At 45.1% G+C, this 21,932-nt stretch overlaps 1 protein-coding gene across 1 annotated transcript; it reads right to left on the reverse strand.

Moving 5' to 3' along the window:
- Positions 1–782: 782 nt before the first annotated feature.
- sgip1b (SH3GL interacting endocytic adaptor 1b) lies at positions 783–12,648 on the reverse strand. Its single transcript, XM_068340366.1, has 25 exons — positions 12,552–12,648; positions 12,058–12,192; positions 10,491–10,830; positions 8,993–9,056; positions 8,775–8,820; positions 8,318–8,374; positions 8,123–8,180; positions 7,823–8,001; positions 7,665–7,676; positions 7,316–7,327; positions 7,109–7,133; positions 6,968–7,031; positions 6,814–6,884; positions 6,662–6,736; positions 6,509–6,577; positions 5,681–6,430; positions 5,482–5,603; positions 5,265–5,409; positions 5,068–5,124; positions 4,867–4,978; positions 4,626–4,781; positions 4,217–4,552; positions 4,014–4,078; positions 3,292–3,456; positions 783–3,182 (listed from the first exon to the last, which is right to left on the reverse strand). Exons 3-25 carry the CDS (start codon positions 10,498–10,500, stop codon positions 3,160–3,162), a joined length of 2,673 nt encoding a protein of 890 aa, XP_068196467.1. The 5' UTR covers positions 10,501–10,830; positions 12,058–12,192; positions 12,552–12,648; the 3' UTR covers positions 783–3,159.
- Between the last annotated feature and the right edge of the window lie 9,284 nt (positions 12,649–21,932).

A 21,932-nucleotide genomic window follows, 5' to 3' on the forward strand; every position in this document is an offset into this window, starting at 1 on the left:
CCCTCAATCTCTGTAACTAGGGATAATGAAAACAGATCGGTTTTCTTCAGGTTAAAGGTCACCGACTTCAATTTGTCAAACTTTATTTATAAAAGAAAACAAACAAAAGACGCTCAAATGAAGTTTGAGACTATTTTAGGTGATTTAAAGGGTAAAACAACAGGGAAATAATAAAAGAAGAAAAGAACTAATTAGAAAAATATTAAAGCTACTATTACTGCTACTAGTACTGTACTACTACTAAAATAATATAATCATAATAATAATAATAATAGTAAATAAGTATAAATACTATAAATAAATATAATAAGACACAATTTAAGAGACAGATTATTTATTTTATGCTTTCAAAAATGTATGTTTTACTCCAGTTTTGAGTAAAACAAGTTAAATAAGTAGAGTCAGCGGTCTGATGGACCTTCCTGATTTATAACCTAGACACATTCATGTGGTATAGTTTAATACAAAGCCATACAGTACCTGACAACTTAAGAAAATAATTTAAAAATCAATAATTAATCAGGTAGCCACTGCAGAGATTTTAAATTAGGTAAAATGTAGCTCCATAATCTTCGTCTTCAGTCTTGCAGCAACACTTTGAATTAATGGTAGATGATTTATTGTACTGTATATTACATTATATGTGACTTTTTACAATCACTCTTAAAGTCTTTTATTTCTGTGTACAAACGAGAGGCAGATCAATATTTCATAATTTCTCTTCTTTATTACCAAGTAAAACAGGTATGACATTATATTGATTTGTTCATATATTTACTTTCAAAATCTTTGGATGGGAAATTTACATGAAAGGTTTGCATATTCAGTGTCTAATGGAGTGAAAGAACAAACAGCCATACAGTTTTACAAAAAAAAAAAAACATTTACAGGACCCCCTCCCTTCCCCAAATGTAGGAGGACTTAGAGTATGCTCAGAAATAAGGCAAAGAAAAATTTAAGCATTATTATTAACATAAAAATACTGTTAATCTCAGTCAAATTGAAAAATACACTTTCTTACAATTAATTAAATAAAAAATCTCTCCCAGGTCTGAACTGTGAGTCAGCCTGAACCATGTAGAAACACGTCAACATCTTAGATGTGACATGAAGCCATGAGTGGAGTTAAATTTAAGGTGAGTTTTTTGTGAACGTCAAACACAGGAGAATATCAAACAGCTATATCAGATGCATGGGATGGAAATATCTATGAATACATGACAAATTTATTGACGACGAGATTTTGATGGTGCAACGACAGCAAAGCAGAGATGGGAGATTTAAGTGAAGGCAAAACAATCTTCCTCTCACAGCATGATTGTACGATAAAATGCTCTTGCTTTGATGAGACTGGTGACGGACAGATGTAGATTTCATGCGGCACTGTTATTCATCAACAGTATTTTTATTTTTTTTTGCACAAGAAACCCACATGTAAAACAACTGGATGGAGCGGCGGCATCACATACAGCCTAATGTGTGATGAGTTCTGACATCAATAAACCAAGAGACGATCACAGACACATCCATATGCCCAGAGAAAGAGTCCAAACATAGCTTTTATGTACACTTTTTACACTTAACTTTTTAAATATTGCTATTAGAAAATGATAAAACATTTATTCAACATGGTGGAAAAGGAAAAAACTCCAACAGGACACAGGGAATAGAGCTGTCTTATTGAAAGAATTTAATTTCCTCGCTCTGTGACAGTAACACCCATTAAATAAAGTAAAATGAATTATTAAGCAGCATTTCAAGGCAACTCATCTCCTACCGTCTCCAGCTCAGGTCCCTTCACATCTAAACCTACAAGCTCCATATGGCACTCACGCCCGTCTCTGCAAACTCTTCATCTTAACACCCTCCCTGCAATGGAATCAACCGTTCAGGTGAAAGCAGCAGCTTCTGCTCGTCGTGCAGAAATCCCCTTGATGTTACAGAAGCATTGCATGTTCACACAGAAGTGATGCAGGGATCGACACTCTGATCATGTGGGCGTCATGGCAACATCAAACGAGATGTTGAGGCTGCACATGTGAAAACACCGATATTCATCTACGGGCCTCAATCCCGACCATAGAACAGGGCGTTTGGAGGGTAAAACAAGTTTTCTGTTGCAAGCACATAAATTTGATTTTGTAGAGAAATTATTAATGTAAAAAAAACACAATTATGATACAAAATTGTTTGTTATTATCCACAGATGATAGATTACAAAAAGGTGCAGGAAGCATGTGCTATTAAATTAAATTAAATTAAATTAAATTAAATTAAATTAAATTAAATTAAATTAAATTAAATTAAATTAAATTAAATTAAATTAAATTAAATGTTCAATTTGATGTAGAAATATTTATTATGCCAACTGAAAATGTAAAAACTTGTAGTGAAAGTTAAGCTCAGGAGTTTGTGACCGACATTTCTTTACGTTCACTTTTACTGAATATAAAATAAATGTAATATTTCTGCTCTGGTTAAACATCCTTTGCTTGATCACCATTTCTTTCATGTGTTTGCAAACAAACAAAGCTTTCCTGTGTTCTAAATCCCCGTCACGTGATTCAGACCGAGGTCCGGATATAATCCTGCATTCGGAGCGCAGCTGCAAGTCATTCCAGCGCCGTTCTGAACCGATCGATCTGATCGATAACTTCTCATCCCATGATGATAGCAGGGATATTTCAAACTCTGATTACACTGAAACACGTTCCAGTAAAGTCAGGTCACACCTGATCTGAGGTGGCAGGAACCTCATTCTGTGTTTTTATTCTTCTTTCGTTCTTTTCCACCTTGTTTAAGATTGTTTCTAGAATATAATCACACTATCTTATAGAGTGGATTTACTAACACAACCAGTTAAACTAAAGGAACTGAAATGAAGGCTGGATCGTCAATCTACATTTCATGTAACGTTAAGTAAAATTAAGACTCACTTTTCCTTTGTTTTAATCCAGAAGCGTTGAAACTGATGATTTATATTTACTTGCTGACTCAGCATTTGTCAGTCTACTGAATATGGAGCTGTGTCATCTGTGTGGTATGTTCCGTTCATCGTTTAATTCCCTCCACCAAAAGATAAAGAAACATGGGATGGATCCAGAGTCTTCACAGTCAAAAAGCCATTGATTCTTTTGGTTCCATTCACAAACAGCACCGCTAATTATCCGCCAAATATTTCCCTGCGAAGCAAAAAAATTCAACATGTCAGAGAGAAGGGCGGGGCCAAGCACCGAGCGTCTGCCAGCGTTTGGATCAGAACATTTGGAACATGAAGATGTGACCACTGACCTGCAGCAAATCGTTTCTTGACCAATGACAACCGGTAGCCGGTGCCGACCAGCTGGATGTCGCACCCTGACAGAGTGCTCCCCTCGCTGGTGAACTGCACCGCCAGCTGGGAAGGTTTGCACGGACCCTCCGTCATCTGGAACCGGCCCAGAAGGGCCCCGACCCCTGTGGGACCCGGACACAGTGTTACCGTATGACTGACTTTCATTTGGGCTGTTTTTACATCCCGCTTCAACCATTAGATAGAAAGATGAAACAAAAAGCACATGACTCAGGCAGCAAGGGGATAAAAATGAGATGATGACCTTGAGAAAACTAGGTCAAGGTCAGATTTCAACTTTTGGACACTCAGGAACCAGATAAGATAGAAAGACGAGGGAGAAGGCCAGTGTAAGACCGTAGATCAAAGCTAGTGCTTTGACCTATGACAGTAGGTCAGAGCAAGAGCTTTGATCTTTGAACTATGCAAGTAGGTCAGGGTAAAATTTTGAATTCAGGGGTGTCGCGGGATGTTGCAGTCTGCATTGGTTCCAGTTGCTTTTAAGATGCTGCAAAGAATGAATTGAAGGAGGTCGTGTGAACCCTCTTCAGTTTTCCCACTTTTAACAAGTCACTTTTTGCACTATTGCACATGCATTTAACGTAAATGTCTTGACGTCAGGTATTGAAAAGAGTTCCGATGAGTTCAGGTTTAGCATTCACGAGCACAACGTGACTCTCACCTCCATTTTCAGACCGATGAGAGAGGCTGGGGACTCTCCACTGGATCGTCTGTTGCTCTTCATGCCTGTAAGACAAAGAAATGGGCGTCACAGACAGAATGACGCTGATATGAGATCAATGCCTTCATGTCAAGCATCTCCTCCTGGTGGTTGAGGGGGGTCGCAAACGCTGCTGGGTCGACCCGAACGCTCCAAATCCTTACCAGGTGGCGGGAGGGATCATGGCCTGGAGTCTGGCCACGCCTCCATCCACAGGAACCAGGAAGTGGACGTCGTGCAGCGGCGCCGGCGCAGCCATGGCCTCCACGTTGTATTTGTAGTCGATTCTGAGATCCGCGCTGAGGGCGTCGCCTCGCCAGCTCACCGCCAGGTTGAGGGGCGTGGCCTGGATCCCCGCCGCCGACACCTGATACTTGATCATGTCCACGTTGTAGTAGGTCGCCTGAGGCTTCTGCTCGGCCACCTTCTTCAGGTGGCTCATCAGGTTGGGCATGTTCACCCAGAATTCCTTGCAGTCGGAGCCGTCTGTCGCGGGATCGCTAAGGGATGAGAAGCTAACGCTAACGTCCTGCATGCATTGTGAATGCAAAGCGCTAACTACGCTAATCTTACGTGCACAGCAGCTGCGGGTTGGGCAGGACCTGCTCCAGGCGGCCGTAGCTGCTGATGCTGAAGGTGAGGACGGGGGGGGCCGGCTGGCTGGAGAAGTGTCTGGTGATGCCGGCGGGGAAGGAGAGCACCATCTCTCCCGTGATCTTCACCACGCATCTGCGACAGAAGGACGGACAGAGGCTCAAAAAACGTGTTTCATCGCCGCGCCGATGTTTCTCACGCGCGCCACCGGGGGGCCTACTTGGTGGGGTCGGCGCCTTTGAAATAGGCGTTGATGGTTTCTGTGAAGGCGGCCGCCACCGGTAACGTGTCCTGGGGCCCCATGGTGAGGGGGCTGGGGCCTCTGGAGCATCCTGTCCGGGATAAACATGGGAAATAAAACACGCGGACGGAAAACCAGAACACTGAAGGTGAAGGTGAGCGAGAAGGATGGGATGGATACCTTCAAACGCCAGGTAAAACCTGCCGTGGTCAAACCATACCAGAGGGTGTGAAGCGTCTGAGTGGGGGGGGGGGACACGAGGCAGACCGGTGGTGGTGGTGGTGGTGGTTGGGGGGGGGGACAAGACAAGACGGTGATGCAAAAGGACGAAGATGAGCAACATGAAGACGGAGAAGGTGACGCCGTGACGCGTTTACCTGACGTGTTCAGGTCCCTCCCCAAGGTGGGGGTGGAAGCGGCGCTGTGCAAAGTGATGGAGGAGATGGAGGAGGTGCTCTCGGCCCGGGCCAGGGGGGCAAACGGCGGGGGGCTGCCCGACACGGGGGGGCTGAAGGGTCGAGACTGGAGACAGGAAACAGGTTTGAATCGTCACGGCGACCGGCGCAGCGAGGGTTAAACCGGTTTGCCCCCTACCAGGTCCGGGATGGGTTTCCCCGGGGGCAGCTTGGGGCGTGACGATGGGCGAGGAGGCGGGGGCGGGGGTACCGGGCTGCCGCGAGACTGGGGCGTGGCCGGACGAGCTGGGGAGGCGGGGCCTGCAGGATGGAGATGTTAGCGTAGCATGCTAATGCAAGTGTGTCAAAGAAAAAAAAAAGGGGGGGGGGGTACTCACTGCTGCCCGGGTAGGGTCCTGGGGAGGACATGATGGACCTGTAGGTGGTGGGGGGGAGCGGAGGGGGCGTGGCCCTGAAGTCGGGGGTATCTTCTCTTAGGTACCCCCCCTCTGGAGTCCTCTTCCCCCCAATGCCCCCCAGAACCAACGGGGATGGGACCCCGACCGGGGGGGACCTCCACCCGGCTGGCAGGGGGGGTACGGGGCTGGTGGGGGCGGGGGAGGACGAGTACTCCACAAACTGCAGCACCTCCTCGTCGACGGCGTCGTCGTCGTCGAGGCAGGGGGGGGGCGAGTCGGACGGAGAGAAGTCCAGAGGCAGCGGGGGGGCCGGTTCGTCTGGAGGAGGGGGTCCGAGCGTGATGGAGGGGGGGGAGCCCGGTGGCGTGAACGGAGGAGGAGTGGGGGAGGAGCCGGGGGAGAACGGCGGCGGCGATGGGGGGGGCTCATTCGGAGGCGGTCCCGGAGACAGGCACGGGGTGGAGGGCGTGGACGAGGGCGTGTCCGGGGGGGGGGAGTCCGGCGGAGGAGGAGGGGGGGCGGGTTCGTCGGGCGGGGGGGGCCGGGCCTCGGCGAACGTCACCCATCTGGGGGAGGACGCGTCCTCGCTGGTGCGGTGGGGGCTGTCCGCGGGGGGGCCGAATACGTCGTCCGCTTCAGGGGCGGGGCAGCCTCGGTAGGAGGCGGGGGATAGGATGCTCAGGTAGATGGGGGCGGAGCTACGAGCCGCCCTCCCATTGGGTAGATCAGCTGCGAGAGAAAGAGAACACCCTCAGGTCATCGGAAAACCGGATGCTGCGGTTGCCCTTGACGACGGGATGAACTCACCAGCGGGATCAGGAGGAACGCCGTAACGACTCCTGGACGGAATGTTTTTGGGAGGAAGTGGAGGCGGAGCTAAAACCAGGAAGACAGATGATGTCAGCTCAGCGAAAAAAAAAAAAAAATGGACGCCATAACGTAAGAATCGGGTCGACTCACCGCCGGTCGGGAAACTCCTGCTCAGCAGCGAATCGGATCGCGGTCGGGAATGCCCCCACAAATCAGCAGGAACCACTGGGACATATAAAGAAAAGGTCAAACTGAGGTCGCTGAGGTCAATCTTGTCACGTCCAATCAAAATCGAGACGCACCGTCGTATCTGGAGGACTTGGCTTCTGAAGGCAGCCCGAAAAAGGCGGGAAGGTTCTGCGACTTCCTGTCACTGCAAGACGGCGAACAATCAGTGATCGGAGGCGGGAACACGGCTTCATGGTGGTGATGGTGGTGGTGGATAAACGGACAAACCTGGGGGTGTCGGGGGCAGGACTGGGGGTGGGGGTGGACCGTCTAGGGCGGACGATCTCCTCACCTGAGAGACAAACATCGGCCAATCAGCTCCTCGTGTGAAACACTTCTATTGGACGCTTCCCAGCGATGCGTACTTACATGACAGATTCCTTTTTATCTGCCCCTGAAAAGGAAAAAAAAATACTTTAAGCATCCACACCGAATTCTTGAATTTTTGTGAATTTTTATTATATTAGATCTTTTGAGGAGACTTCTTCTTATTTTATTGGCTATCCTCTCAACTTCCTGCTTTGCCTTCAATCATAAACTGCTTCAAACAGCCACCAGGGGGCGATGGAGACTCACCGGGCTGCGTCTCTGAGGCCAGCATAAAAGAAGAGAGAACACACCTGGGTCAGAGAGTGATGACACATCAGTCACATGGACGACAGCTAAAAACCACACACACACACACACACATCTCTACACACACTGTCACACGCGTGTGGAACAATCGGACTAACATGTAATGCCCACTGACAATCCATTGATAAATCAATCGATTTGCAGCTTTCTGTGTGTATTGTGCTCATTTTGTGTTTTGCCGTAATAAACTGCATGCAGACTCAAAGGGAATCTATAAACAGGAAGTGACAGGAAGTGACAGGAAGTGACAGGAAGTGACAGGAAGTGGTAGATGTGAAAATGAACTTACTGGACTTCTCTTCTGCGAGGAGACGGCGGGGAAGTTAGGAGAGAAAAGACAAAAATAGAAAGGATGACGTGAGACGCAAAGAGGTATTATATGAAATTAAAACGTGTGTGTGTGTGTGTGTGTGTGTGTGTGTGTGTGTGTGTGTGTGTGTCACCCACCAGCGACGGGGACAGTGCCAGTCCTCCCACCGAGGCCTTCAGCTCGTCCATCGATGGAGGGAAACGCTTGGCGCCGTCCGACACCAGAGGCTTGATCTTGATCTTGAATTTCTTCTTGCTGTCCTCCTCCTCCTCCTCCGAGTCGCTGGAGGAGAAAAACTGCTTTCCTTTGGACGCTGGTGAGCGGGCGTCAAGTTCAAACGCTGAAAAGTCGATGGATTTGTGGTGCAGTTGACCGATGAGGAGAACATCCGACCCGTCTCTCGACCCAACAGGTCGATGGTTTTACAGGAAGGATATCACCGCCCTCGTCGCCGGGCCGGACGCTGAAGCCCTCGTCGTCCACGTCGGGAGAAGCCTGCAAAACACGGAGGTCGTCACGGCAACGGAAGCATCGGCGAACAACCACTCCCGGATCGCATTTCGCGGATTCCTCAGAGACGGCCGACCTTCTGGCGAGAGGTCGTGCTGACTCGGCGTTACTCGGTTACTTACATATCGGTCCCAGTCGATCTCCCCGTAGAAACCGTTCGGCGCGCCGTTGGCCTTTTTCTAGCACAGAAACGACAGATTAGTGGAATAAGAATAATAATTATGTAAACGACAAATATATGAAATCATCACATCAGCATTTGGGCTTTTATTTTGGAGTTTTGGTCATTTCCTTTAAGGAAAAATCAAGTAGATGAAATAGTTTTACTTAAATAAAAGTTACGTTAAGTGATGCACGTTATGCACTGATGCATTTTATTTTCTAATAAATGTCCAATTTCTGCAGGAATCCTCCATATTTCCTGATGACATCTTATTTAAAATGTGTCTATTTAACACATTTTACTTGATTTTTTTTTATTTTCTTTAATTTTGAATCCGTATGAATAACCAACTATAAGCGACTGTGGGACGCTACAAACGACAGCGTTGTTCACTGAAGGTGTGAAAATGAACTCACACTTCCTCTCTTTCCGCTTCCTCCTCCTTCTCTGTCAGGTGAGCTCCTGTTTGAGGTCAGAAGAAAACATTCCATCAACGTTCAGTAAAGTTTGAAGCTTTTTCAACATTTTTTTTCCAAACTTTTCTCACCAATAGAATTCTATAAAACTTGTAAAACGCCAATAAATACGATTGAAATCATAATCCTCTGTAAGAACAGATCCAGGCGTCACTCACGTTGCGTCTGGATGCCTGTCTTTCTTCCGTAAGCCCAACGCTTTCCTGGTTCGATTCTTCAGTCCTGGTGGAGATGGAAGGAAGGTGAGGGGGTGGGGGTGGGGGGGGCAACATCAGGGAGAATTCCAGCTCTTATTACAACGGTCAAATCAAAATTCAAAAGTAAACATGACAGCCTGTCGTTGTGGGGAAAGCAGTGACTCCATCAGGATGGAATAAAGGACGTGAAGCGGAGCAGCGGGGGTTTAATCTCCTTAAGTGTCCCCCCCTCCCCACTAAATAAAATGGAGTGAAAACACCAGGAAGGGCTGATCAATGCGTCCACTTCATTAGAGCCCAAACAATGTGAGTGGGGGGGGGGGGCAAACAGGATGCCAGGACCCCCCCCCCCCAGAGCGTTGGTGGTTGGCTCAAGCAGCATTTCCATCGGGATGGCGACGCCATCAGGTGTACCGTCCAATGACAGCACAGCAAAGTGAAGCACATTCTGGTGTTTTAACATCGAGCTGCAAACTGCAATGCATTCTGGGAGACGTAGGACATAATGTTATTTACAGGAATGCACTGAAAACAGCATAGCATCATGGGAATCTGAGGAGGAGACACTTGTTTTAAACCTGCAGACCCCCCTGAGGGACGTCAGCCAATGATTTTAGTCTCAGCTAAATAAAAAAAAAAACTTCTTTACCTGGTGTAAAACTAGAGACTCGATCGCGACGTGATCAAAAAAACAGTGATCAAAAAAAACAGTGATCAAAAACGAAAGGCAGCCGAGTGAAAGTTTACAAACTTCACCTGAAGAAAAGGATCTTTATCATTAATTATATCACCGTTAGATGTACAACACACACAACTGAAGATCTGTTGTGATTGGGCCTTGGCTTTAGGATGTTTGTGAACTAATATTACCCAGAATCCCCTTCAGGTTGTGACTGGTGTTCAGTAACCATCCTGCTCTTTATTCTCTGTCATAATTTGATTTTTATCCATCAAATACCCCCACCTCATGATAACCACACGCAACACGCATCGATCATTATTCTTCAGATCCACCCTGTGTCCTGGTGCCTTAGCTAACGCTGTGATGTGATTTACACGCGTGTGGAACATATCCAGGCCACGCTAGCAGAGAGATAGCAACACACGTGTGGCTGGAAACGACATCCTAGCAAGCTGACTGCAGGCCTTTTGCTAATAATAGCCACAACCCATGTTAGCATGATGATGATGATGATGATGGTGATGATGATGATGCAGGCCCAGCATCTGTCATGCTGTGATTTAGCTCCTGCGCTACGGTTTGATCTACGCTCGTTTTTGCTGCAGCAGCTTTTCAGATGAAGGAGGAATGAGTGTGATGTGAGGAAGCATGTGAACACACACACACACACACACACACACACACACACACACACACACACACACACACACACACACACACAGCTGTACCGGCCCCAGCAGGAGAACAAGAACATCACTTGGGGGGGAGGATGCTCACCTTGCATCATGATGGCAGATTCTCATCCTACGTCGTCGTGGCGACCAGGCGGATAGAAACCGACCAATCCAGCGGCTAGGGGGCCCGCCTGAGCAGGACACGGCTAACGCTGCACGGCTCCCCAGCGAAGCATGATGTTGATTCCCTCCACCCCCCACCACCACCACCAGGGCCCGACTCCCAGACTCCCCCACAGAGAGGTGGGGTGGGGACGGCGACGGCAGAGGCAGAGGAGGAGACGCCCGAGGAATGAGAAGCAGATCAGTGGTGGGGGGGATGGGGGTCCTCTCCGTGGATGTTAGGGGCCCCCGGACGCCTCAGCAGCACCGACACGCCATCTCTGAGAGAGGGGGGGGGGTGAGGAGGAGAGGCAAATGAGGAAAGAACAGAGCGGCTCAGAGAGAGAGAGAGGCAGAATGACTGAGGTGGGGGGGGGGGAGTGGGAGGATCGCTGATGTCACACCGCCTCTCAGCCAATCCCTCAGCGCCTGGTCACGTGACCGCTGTCCCCTGATGCCTCAGCGCCGCTCAGCTGTCCTCCAGCGGACGCATCCGTTTGTACAGACAGGAAACAAAATGAACTGCGTGGAAATTCACGTTCGTGTTTGTTAGAAGGGTTTGTTCTGTAAATGTGGTTTAGTTTTATCATTTAAGGACAATTTTAGGACAGATTTACAGGATGGAAAAGAAGTAGATTCTAAAAAAAAACTAGAGTAAACATATAATTCTATCTAAAGTCTGTGGGATAGGAAAGATAATCATCACGTATTCAATTAATTCAAATAAAAGCAAAATAATGGAAAGGAGAAGAATCAAGGATTTTTCAAATAAATCAACTAAAATAAAAATAATAAAGAGGAGAAGAATCCGGGATTTTTCAATTAATTCAAATAAAATCAAAGTCATAAAGAGGACAAGTTTCTAGGATTTTTTTCCTGGAATTAACAAACGATAAAACCCTGAGGATCCAGATGATTTTACTTCACAACAAAAGATTATTTCTGAAGAATCAATCAATCAATCAATCATTTTCCAATCATTTTATATGACTGATTGAAGCATGATTTTGAATTCAAATTTCTTTTATGACACACCAGGGTAATAAAAGTTACCAATATTGCATGGTGATAAAATTAATATTGATAAAAAGTACAAATTTGGACTGTTTTTGCTGATATGAGAACAATTAACTCCCTGTCAAACAGCAGGTTTTATCATTACACACACTTTACGACAGTGGACGATGTGTTTTACACACAGATGCATGAAATTTTTTTTTCAATAAGATATAAACACACAGACATAAATACTGATCCAGGTCCAGGTTTGTTCTGAAAACCATCAGATACTTATGAGAGAATAAATCAACCCCGTTGCTAAAAATACTGGAGGACGAGGCTGCCGAGCGCACAAAGTCAGCCGTAATCGCCCTGACGAGTGGGAAACCAGAAGAAAACTCTTCCCAACGCCATCAAGTGTTCCTACAACCTGAGATGGGGGCAGTTAGAGGTGATAACCTGTGGTTAACAACCGGGGTTTACCCGCTGCTATTTTCAGCTGGAATCACCGTTAAAGAGCTTATCCAACCTGCAGCTACAGATCACGGCCGGCTCCCGTGTGATTTCCTTAATCAGCTCCTTACATAAGAATCCATCAAGGGTGGGGGTCAGAGGTCACAGCAGCTAGGATTAACCCCACAGAGCTGGACAGAGCAAAACACAAGGATGGAGAGGTAGCGTAAGGTGAGTGAAAACTGAATAAAGCACGAATATTTAGATGGAATAAAACACCTTAATATATATATATATATATATATATATATATATATATATATATATATATATATATATATATATATATATATATATATATATATATATATATATATATATATATAATACATACAGTATAATATACATGATAAATAAATAAATAATTAATTAATTAAACGTCTTCTCAGGAGTTGTTTTTTTTAATCCCACTGTAAAACAAGTCACATTATCTCCACTTTGTTTATATTGTCCAACATAATCAGAGTTATGTATGACATACAGTACATACATGACAGGATGACGTCAAACTGGTCTTCTGTGACGGGAAATGCTGCCACCTAGTGGAGGAGAATATTAGAACCACTGGCGCTTCTTTTAGGAACCACAGTTCACAGTTAACTAAAAAATATTCCTTAAATGCACATTAACCCCAAATGCATGAACTGTATTTAACAAACAGGTCATCTGAGACTCGATGTGTGCGTCTGTGGTGTGTTTGTGTGTTTGTTTACCAAAATGAACAGTCAGGGGTCGACAGAGTGACGTCATCGCTGGAGGTCAGGCCCGGAGGACTAGAACGAGCAGATTTTTCATTAACAGACAAGAACCCAATGAGTTTTATTTAAGATAGACAGATAGATAGATGGATATATACTTTATTAATCCCGGAGGAAATGCACTAATAAAACATATATAATTTATATAATATATAATATAATATAATATAATATAATATAATATAATATAATTATATTATATTATATTATATTATATTATATTATATTTATATTTATACTCACTGCATTATCCTGATGTGATGCAAAATAAAATCGTTAATGTGAACGTCAGGAGCAAAACGTCAGGTTTGCAGCTCTAGCAGAAGAGATTTTTGTGTCACCTCCCAGAAATGTGACCTGAAATTCAGAATTAAGGTCACAAAAATATCAGTAAATTTTTATTCTGCTGCTGCAAAGAAGGCCAGAACTTTTTTTTTAAAGACACGATGGGACTGAAGCAAATGTTCTTGAGAGGAGACAGCGTCTCTCTGTTCTGGAAGGCCGTGGCCTCCAGCTCCAGACATCCTGAGCTCCACTCGAGGATGTCAGCTGAGACCCACTGGAACAAACCACTCTGCATGTGACTCTCAGAAATATGTCTAAAAAGTCTACACTGGAGCAGAGACGGATGACAAGGAATCACAGCGTGTTCCACTGCCTGCCAGCAGATGGCGCTGCAGCCCAGCCGAACCCGCAGAAACACGCACCGCGACGCGTTCCAAGTGGACGCAAAGACACGAGCACGAAGCCTTTGCGTGGGTTCCGATCGAATCCGGGCTGGACGCGGTGTGACAGTCCCAACGGCAGCCGTTAAAGCCGTTACACCGTCCCCACGTGGCGTGGGGACGTTTGGCGGGTGATGAGAACAGTCGACACGGCACTTAAAAGTGTCAGTGTGTGTGTGTGTGTGTGTGTGTGTGTGTGTGTGTGTGTGTGTGTGTGTGTGTGTGTGTGTGTGTGTGTGTGTGTGTGTGGACGTCTCGGGTGCGTCGGTGTCACACACACACACACACACACACACACACACACACACACACACACACACACACACACACCGGTGAATCAGCCAATTGTCTCTGGGCAGAAAAGGCTGAGAAATGTGACGGAAAGGTGGCAGCAGAGAGGATGACGTCATCGTGTAAACGCTCACGTTCACGTTAAAATCACGTTTCATAATGAAACACAAAAGGTACTTCGGTTGTTTTCCGAAATAAGAGACGGAATAAATAAAAAATAAATAAATAAACACAAAATAATGGTAATGTCCCCAAAGCGTGCTTCCACTTCCTTCTCCGTTGACGTTTGACAGTTGAAGTCAGTGTGTGGTGTTGTGTGTCAGCGCTGTAATGATGTGTGTTTGTGGGTGAAGTGTGTGTTCGTGGTTGTAATTAGGGAAAGCAGGAATAACGGCTGGACGATTGGTGTAAATCATCACATGAAACAGAGCGGCTGTCTTAAACGTGCTCGCCGTGTTGTTATTAAGGGAGACAGAAATTATGAACGCGTTAATGGAAAGTTTTAGAAGTAGCGTGTAGCGTAGGAGCTAACGAGCTAATGAACAATTATAGAAGGGATTTATTCAGTAGAGACGAATGAATGAAACCAAATAATTGTTTTTTTACAGAAGAAGAATTTGTGATTGAAGGATTTACGTCAGAAAAATAAATGCAGACGCTGGTGGTGGTGGTGGTGGTGGTGGTGGTGGCCGATCACTCTGCTGGGACAGATGAAGGAAATAGAGGCAGTGATTTGATTTGATGTAAAATAAACATACTTTTAATTGCATTTGGGTCACTTTCTTTCCTCCAGGTGTATTTTTATCTCCCGTCACACCTTATTTAAAGACTCGATGATCATTCCAGGCTCATTTCAGAGCTCCTATTTTAACACATGTATAGTGAGCATGCAAATTTCAAATTGCTATGATTTCACGAACCAGATCAAAGCGAGCCAGACTGTGTAAAAGCTGGGGGGGGGGCGACGTCGGCCTTGTTTGCGTACAACCACAGAGACCTCCAGCGCTCCGGGCTCGACACAACCACCATGCATTACCCAGCATCCTCCCAAATTACAGCCAGTCCAGGTTCCCATTCCACTGATCCAGTGGTTGTGTGGTTCCCCCGGCTCGTGTTCTAGTGAGACGTCCTCACGCAGGTTAGCCTTCCTCTGTGAGCCACGCATCAGAGCGGACACATAATAAGACATAATAATTAAAAATACAGATTAATTTAAAATCTGTTAAAGCTACGTCAGCTTTACTATTTTTTTGACCCCCTTCTGTCTTCACCCCTCTCCTCCAGCCTCCAAGCCAACGCTGTCAACATTTACATAGCATCTCAGACACATCTGACCTTTTTTCAGTGACCTTTGACCTCCGGGGCTTAAGGTAAGTTAACGTCTGCCTACCTGTGGTGTAAAACTACCACTGCAGTACTTTTGTAAACCTTTTATGTTGGTATATACAGTATGTACAGAAACTGCTAATCGCGGATAAACAATAATATCAGTGAAATACCCAGAATTCCATTTGTCCTGTTTCACTGTAATTCTTATTCATTGCACATGTTAGACAAAAAAAAATTAAATAATGATTAAAATGCTTAAAATTTTCAAAACACCTCTCTGGTACATTAACATTAAGTTAAAGGAAAAAATGTTGAATAGATTTTGGCTTCTGCCCTAGAAACCGTCCGTCACACAGTGAGGCTAAATCCAACTGGTCTCCATGGAAACAGAAAGAATAAAAGTCCTTAAATTACAAAAAAAAAAAGCCATCACCTCATGTCATGATTGATGTGTGTGAATTTTTGTGGAAAAATGTTGAAGGCGTTTTGAGTCAGGCTCATGTTTTGGGGTTGAATCCTCTGCGGTTGGGGGTGTTTTCAGAAGGGGGGGGGGGTAGAAATGATTGACTGGGAGTGGAGAGAGGAGGAAGAGGCTTCATGTTTCCCTCCCTCTCTCTCCCAGCCTCAGATAGATAGATAGATAGATTATAGATTATAGACAGACAAACAGACAGACAGATAGATAGATGGCCTTCGACCTTCAGCGCAGGACGCTCGTCATCCTCGTCACATGACCCAATCCAGTCGCTCGGTTCATCCTTACTTCGGGGGGTGGGGGGGCTTTTCCATTAAGGGCGGGGGCAACGAGAACAAGGCGCATTTCAGTCGTCTAATCAGCCGACAAATCTGATTATCTTCTAACTTAGCTGGTTAGCCCAACAATGTCATCCAGTGAGATAATTAAATCAGTCATCTGCAGATGTTTGTTTACGCAAACGAACTGATCCAATTGGTCGGATGCGGGTGATGTCATCAGAATGCTAACACGCTAATGCTAATAATATAATGAGACATCCATTATCTTAACTTTAACTTGCTAGCATAGTGGTATTTAGCAGTTAGCACTAAACAGAGTCCGAAATGAAGAATAAAAAAAAATTACAATATTTTCTTCACTATAAGGCACACTGGACTATAAGGCGCACCTTCAATGTAGAGCCTATTTTAAAACTTTTTTCATATATAAGGCGCACTGGATTTTTAATTTGTAAATTAAAAAAAAAAGTTTTTAAAAATTAAAAAAAAATTTTTTTTAAAGGTACACTGGATTATAAGGCGCATCTGATTATAATGCACACCTTCAATATATGGTCTATTTTAAAACGGTTTTCACATATAAGGCGCATTGGATTTTTAATTTTAAAAAAAAGTTTTAAAAAAAAAAAAAGAGTGCACTGGATTATAAGGCGCACTGTTGGGTTTTGATAAAATTAAAGGCGTATAGGTGCGCCTTATAGTGCAGAAAATAACAACAACATCCTTCAGGTGAAAGTCATGTGTGGAGCCAGATCCAATCACAGCGGCTCATTTTCCGTTGCCCCAGGCCCCCTCTGGCCAATCATGTGAGGGCAATTGCTCAGCAGATGATGTCATCTCTAGAGAAGCGTTGCTGCAGCAACACAACACCCCCATGGGATGTCTCGCTCACCCCCCCCCCCCCCCAACCGGGACTCGCTGTTGCTCTGAGGATGCAGGAGGACCTACCGGAGGATCTCCATATGGTTTCTACATCACCCCCCCCACTGGGTCAGCGGGGGGCGGGGCCACGGCACACCTCAGGATGGGTCGCCAGTCAACCAGTTCACCTAGATGGTGTGTTTGTGGGAGGAAGCTGGAGAATCGCCCCGAGAGACACGGAAACCACACGCAGAAAGGACACGGCTCGGGTTTCAAACCCACAACCGTCCCCTGCTGTGAGGCGAGAGCGCGAACCACTGCACCGCTACGCCAAAGGAGGAACGGCCCAAAAAAACACAAGAAAAAAAACAACGTGTGACGCAGCAGACGACAGCTAAATGGATCCGCTGTCCTGACACGACGGGCGTCTGTCTATAAATAAAGATTTAAAATGAAGTCACCAGCGTCCCGTCGGCCCCCAGCTGGGCTCAACGCGGGCTCCGTTTGTTAGAAACCAGATGAGTTCCAGGTCATTTCACAGCCGCTGCAGCTTCTCCTGCTGAGATCTGAGAAGTTAGGAAGAGACAAAGGACAGGAGGAAGAGCTGAAGACGTCCTCCTCACGTCTCCATACCAGATGTGAGGAGCTTTCAACCCCTGAAATACACCTAAATAAATATATTCCAGTCAGATTAACAAAACAAAATTTAATTTCCTGGAGTGGAATTAAAATCTAAGCTTAAAAATCAAATTCTCAGGAGCTGGCAAATAGATGTTGAGATGGCATGTGAGCATTTTAGCATGAAGCTAACAGCCATACCTTTGTTTTTTTTGTTTAAATCTAACTCTTGACACCTCCAACTTTGTCAAAATGCGATGCTACGTCTCCAGACGCGCTAGAAAAACGGTTCAAACGTCCCCTCTGTGGGAGGAACTCACATCGCCAAGTCTGTTGTGACACACACACACACACAGACACACACTTTTGCCAAAATGTTGGTGTTCCACATGCCGTGTGCACCAGAGCCCGTTGTGGTGAGCCGTTAAAACACGACGTGAGCTGCTGAGAAAATTAAACCGTCTTAGTCGACTTCCTCTAATTGCCTTCCTCATTAAACTTTGCCAGACTCCAATAACAGAGATTTTTTTTTATTACGTCTGTTTCTTCTGCGGTTCTCAACATTACAATTAGGTCCAATTGTTAAACTGCATCTTATTACAGCAACTTATATATTATATGACTTATTTATTTTATGTTATTTGTCTCAGATGAGCCTTTATTGGGCTTACAGTGGAGCGGTGGAGTGAATCCTGTCAAAAAAGACCCCCTAATAACATTTAATCCCAGGGTTCACATCTGATAAGAACTTTTCCAGTCCATCATTCTGTTATGGGTTATATCCATTGTGAAAATGGATGATTCTCATCCCTTTAAGTCTGACTTAAATTACCTTCAAACCTGGATTAACATCATTGCACAAGTCCAACAGTATAAAGTGCTTAAGATTTGACTTTATACCAATAAAGTTAACTAACATTAACATTTTATTCTGCATAAAAAAGGCCTCTGGCATAATTTCTCTTGGGTCACTGTGACTAGTTCTGCCCGTACAGTCTGCAGTTTTTACAGGATAGTTGACTTTATAGTAAAAAAGGCCACAGATATAATCAGTATTTTTGGAACACGCAGCTTTGTTACGAGCCGCGTTAACCATGTAAATGACTTGTGCGTGGGAGGGAGATTATTTTCCATAAATGGATTCAGACGAGAGAGATTTCAGGGAACACGGCAAACCCTACATTTGATAACTTCCATCACATTTATTCCGTTGTTTTAACGTCGGAGAACGTTTTGTTCTCACGACACGTTCTCCTAAAAGTAGAGGACTATTTTTACAAGAGAACAAAAGGTCCACGCACTGAAATCCGATAAAGGTCGACCTGTGTATTGTCTCATTTCGGCGGGATGGACGATGGAAAAACACGGCCATGCTAGCCCACTTGGGTTTTTCACTGAGATAGGACAAAAGGTAGAACACTTGAGATAGACCAAAAACTTGAGATAGACCAAAAACTTGATAGCCCAAAAACTAGTGACCGACAAGGAGATGATGTTCTTAACCTTCCCAGAACACATCAAAATCTTAAGACCTTAATGCATCAAGGAAAATCCCAAAGCATGACGCAGAAAACGAGTTTACCCGCTCCCCTCGCGGCTCAAGGTTGTCTCATTTACACAGGTCACTGATGCCGCCGCTGCTTGTGCAGGAGTGTAATCCTAGATTCTTTTGTCCTATCCTCTTATTGTTATGGCTCCTCACCGAGTGCTTAACACACGCTGAAATAACTTCCTTAAGACCTCCGTAAGCAAACGCCACTCTAAGTATTTGCACGTCGGCAACCAGTGAGTGCACGTGAAGCCAAAAAGGGAAGGGGGCTGCTTGCGTGGGATGGTTTGTTTTGTCAGCAAAATGTCAATCTGTCTCTGCAAGGTTATCCCATATGATCATCCCTAAATACACAGGACTGGCTTGTCCATCTGTTGGGAGCTAACACCCCCCATTAACACCCACCAGCGCGAGCCCAGGTCTTGGAGGTCTTGCCTTTTCTACCTCCCACTGAGAAGATATGAAAAGGCTGACAAGGCTTTCCATTCTCTTCTTTAACTGTCAGATTTTTTGGATCAGTGTAATCCTCCAGCGACTGCTAGCATGTGATTCCCCGACAACAAAGCGACGCAACTCAAGAGTTGTGCACGTCTAGAAGGAGATTCAGAGTCTCCTACTTGTATGCACAGAGCCAGGCAACCGTCCAACACCCCCCTGAAAACGTCCCGAAAAACAAACTGTCCGAGTCCAAACTGCCTGGGCTCTCCTGAGCTATTCAGCGTGTGCAAATGAAAGATGTGTGTTGGAACAGGAACTAGCCTCGCTGCAGACACACACACACACACACACACACACACACACACACACACACACACACACACACACACACACACAAGCAGCAGCCCTCTGGACAAGTTTGGCACTCGCAGCAGCCAAAACTCATGTTGCGTGCTAACGCTCTCCCTCCCCCATCCCCTCATGCTAGCCCGCTCTGCAATTATATGCTATGCTCCCACCCAAACATGCAAGAATAGGCCTTCTCAGTCAACAGACAAACCGAGTCATTCTGTCCCCAAAACCATGACATCATGACCATTTGACTTCAGCGTTAAATTCAAGCTTAATTTAACTTTGTCAGGGGGAGAAAAAAAGAAAAAGAAAAAGTGGTGTGTGTGTGTGTGTGTGTGTGTGTGTGTGTGTGTGTGTGTGTGTGTGTGTGTGTGTGTGTGTGTGTGTGTGTGTGTGTGTGTGTGTGTGTGTGTGTGTGTGTGTGTGTGTGTGTGTGTGTGCGTGTGTGTGTGTACTTGTGTTACACTGTAGAGCGACGCGCTGGTGTGAACACAAACTGTGTGCAATTCTGGGAAGGCAGAGGTAATTTATTCTGTGTTAGACTAAATTAGACTGACAGTGAATTTGTGACAATGTCATCCACGTCATGCATGACAGAAGGGCGTGTTTAATGGTATAAATGACACATATGAGCACAAGCAGTGACTTTTAAGTAGAAGCAGGTTATTTATTGTGTTTTTCACTCTGTACATTAACTTTTTGTGCACCAATCATGTCTTTATGTGCTGCTTTATATGCCTTCAATTGCCCCTTGGGGATAAATCAGAGTTGAGTTTACCTCCAGAAAGTAGTGCATCCCTGGGATGCACTTCAAGAAAAATGTGTGCATCCCAACATGATGTTTATGCATCCCAAAAGTAATAACAGAATATAAGGCAGAAGTGTATGCAAGGATTGAGTTTTACCAATGCAAAAACTAAATAAACTGTCAATTTTAATGATTTGATCTATAACGACGTCATAACTGTTTAAATAAAAAGAAGGAAAAAAGGAGTAAAATTATATATTAGTTTTATCAAAATGTTAAAGCCTGGTAGTCATTTAAGAAAAAAACAGAAAGAAAGAAAGAAAGATGTAATGCATTTAACCTTCATTTGTATAGTGTTTAATCACATCAGCAGACATTTCAAAGCGCTTTAACAGACAGACAAACCCAACTGGACTCTTATTCTTGCTCTGGAGGGTCTAACTAACTCCTCTTTCACTGCAGCGTGTAAAACGAACAGACGTCGTGTTGCCGTTTGGTCGATTTTAACAAGACAGAATCACGCATGTGAGTCTCGCGAAGACGTCAAAACATAATGACGATTTCCGTGTTTGAAATTTACGTGGAGAAATGGGAAAATTGTGAATATTTTTGTTGAATGGAAGTACATTTAAAGCTTACGTCCCAGGGAAGCATGCTGTCTGACAAAGTGCGTCCCTGTCAAAAAATGTGCATCAAAGACAAACGAGACAACTGATAAACAAAGTTTTTTTAATTTTTAATTTGTTTTTTAAAATTATTCTATGATTATATGATTTAAAAGTAACACAGCTAAAAAAAATTTTAAAAAAGAAGCTGTTAAATCCAGATCACACACTCGTGCTATCATACACACCTCGTTCCTCGTGACGCTAACATGTTTGCTAACGTTAGCGTGATGTCTGTGGCATCCAGTTTCAGGACATGTCATGGAGTTTCGTTGCCCGTGAGGCGTTCGTCAAACTGCTGACAGCTATTGTCTGAGGCACACCTCGTTTTCCAAATCTGCCTCGCAACAGAGCCGTTTCCTCTGTCCTTGCAGCTCTGCAAGAGTGAGTGTGTGTGTGTGTGTGTGTGTTCATGTATGACGGCAGCGACCAGTGAAAGGCACCTCAGCCACAGCCGGGCCCCGAAGACAAAGAGGGCCGGTGGGCTCCTATGCGGACCCTCCTGCTCTCCCACACATAAATAACCAGAGAGACTTGTCCCAAAACCAGAGAAAAGAGCCATTTAGACCCGTTCCAACTGCCCTTTTCTCGGGGTCAACCAGTCCAACCACAACTCCTTACTGCCCCCCAACCCCCTCTTTCTTCCCTATGACACAAACCTGAATCATCCCATTGCTTCTGCTGCTGCAGAAAGAAGCCACTTAGCAGAGGCTTCGCTCTTTGTAAAACAGCGTCTAAGACGTAAAGCCAGAAAGCCTCACGGGCTCTCAGCCCCGGAGGTG

This window comes from Antennarius striatus, chromosome 18 (genome assembly GCF_040054535.1).
Source record: "Antennarius striatus isolate MH-2024 chromosome 18, ASM4005453v1, whole genome shotgun sequence".
Lineage (NCBI taxonomy): Eukaryota > Metazoa > Chordata > Actinopteri > Lophiiformes > Antennariidae > Antennarius > Antennarius striatus.

What these genes read in the sequence shown, in the direction of transcription:
- sgip1b (XM_068340366.1), bottom strand. An exon ending in GACAGGCATCCAGACGCAAC is followed by an intron (nt 8,821 to 8,992) that starts GTGAGTGACGCC and finishes GACCTCAAACAG; the next exon opens with GAGCTCACCTGACAGAGAAG. An exon ending in AAAGGCGCCGACCCCACCAA is followed by an intron (nt 4,782 to 4,866) that starts GTAGGCCCCCCG and finishes CTTCTGTCGCAG; the next exon opens with ATGCGTGGTGAAGATCACGG.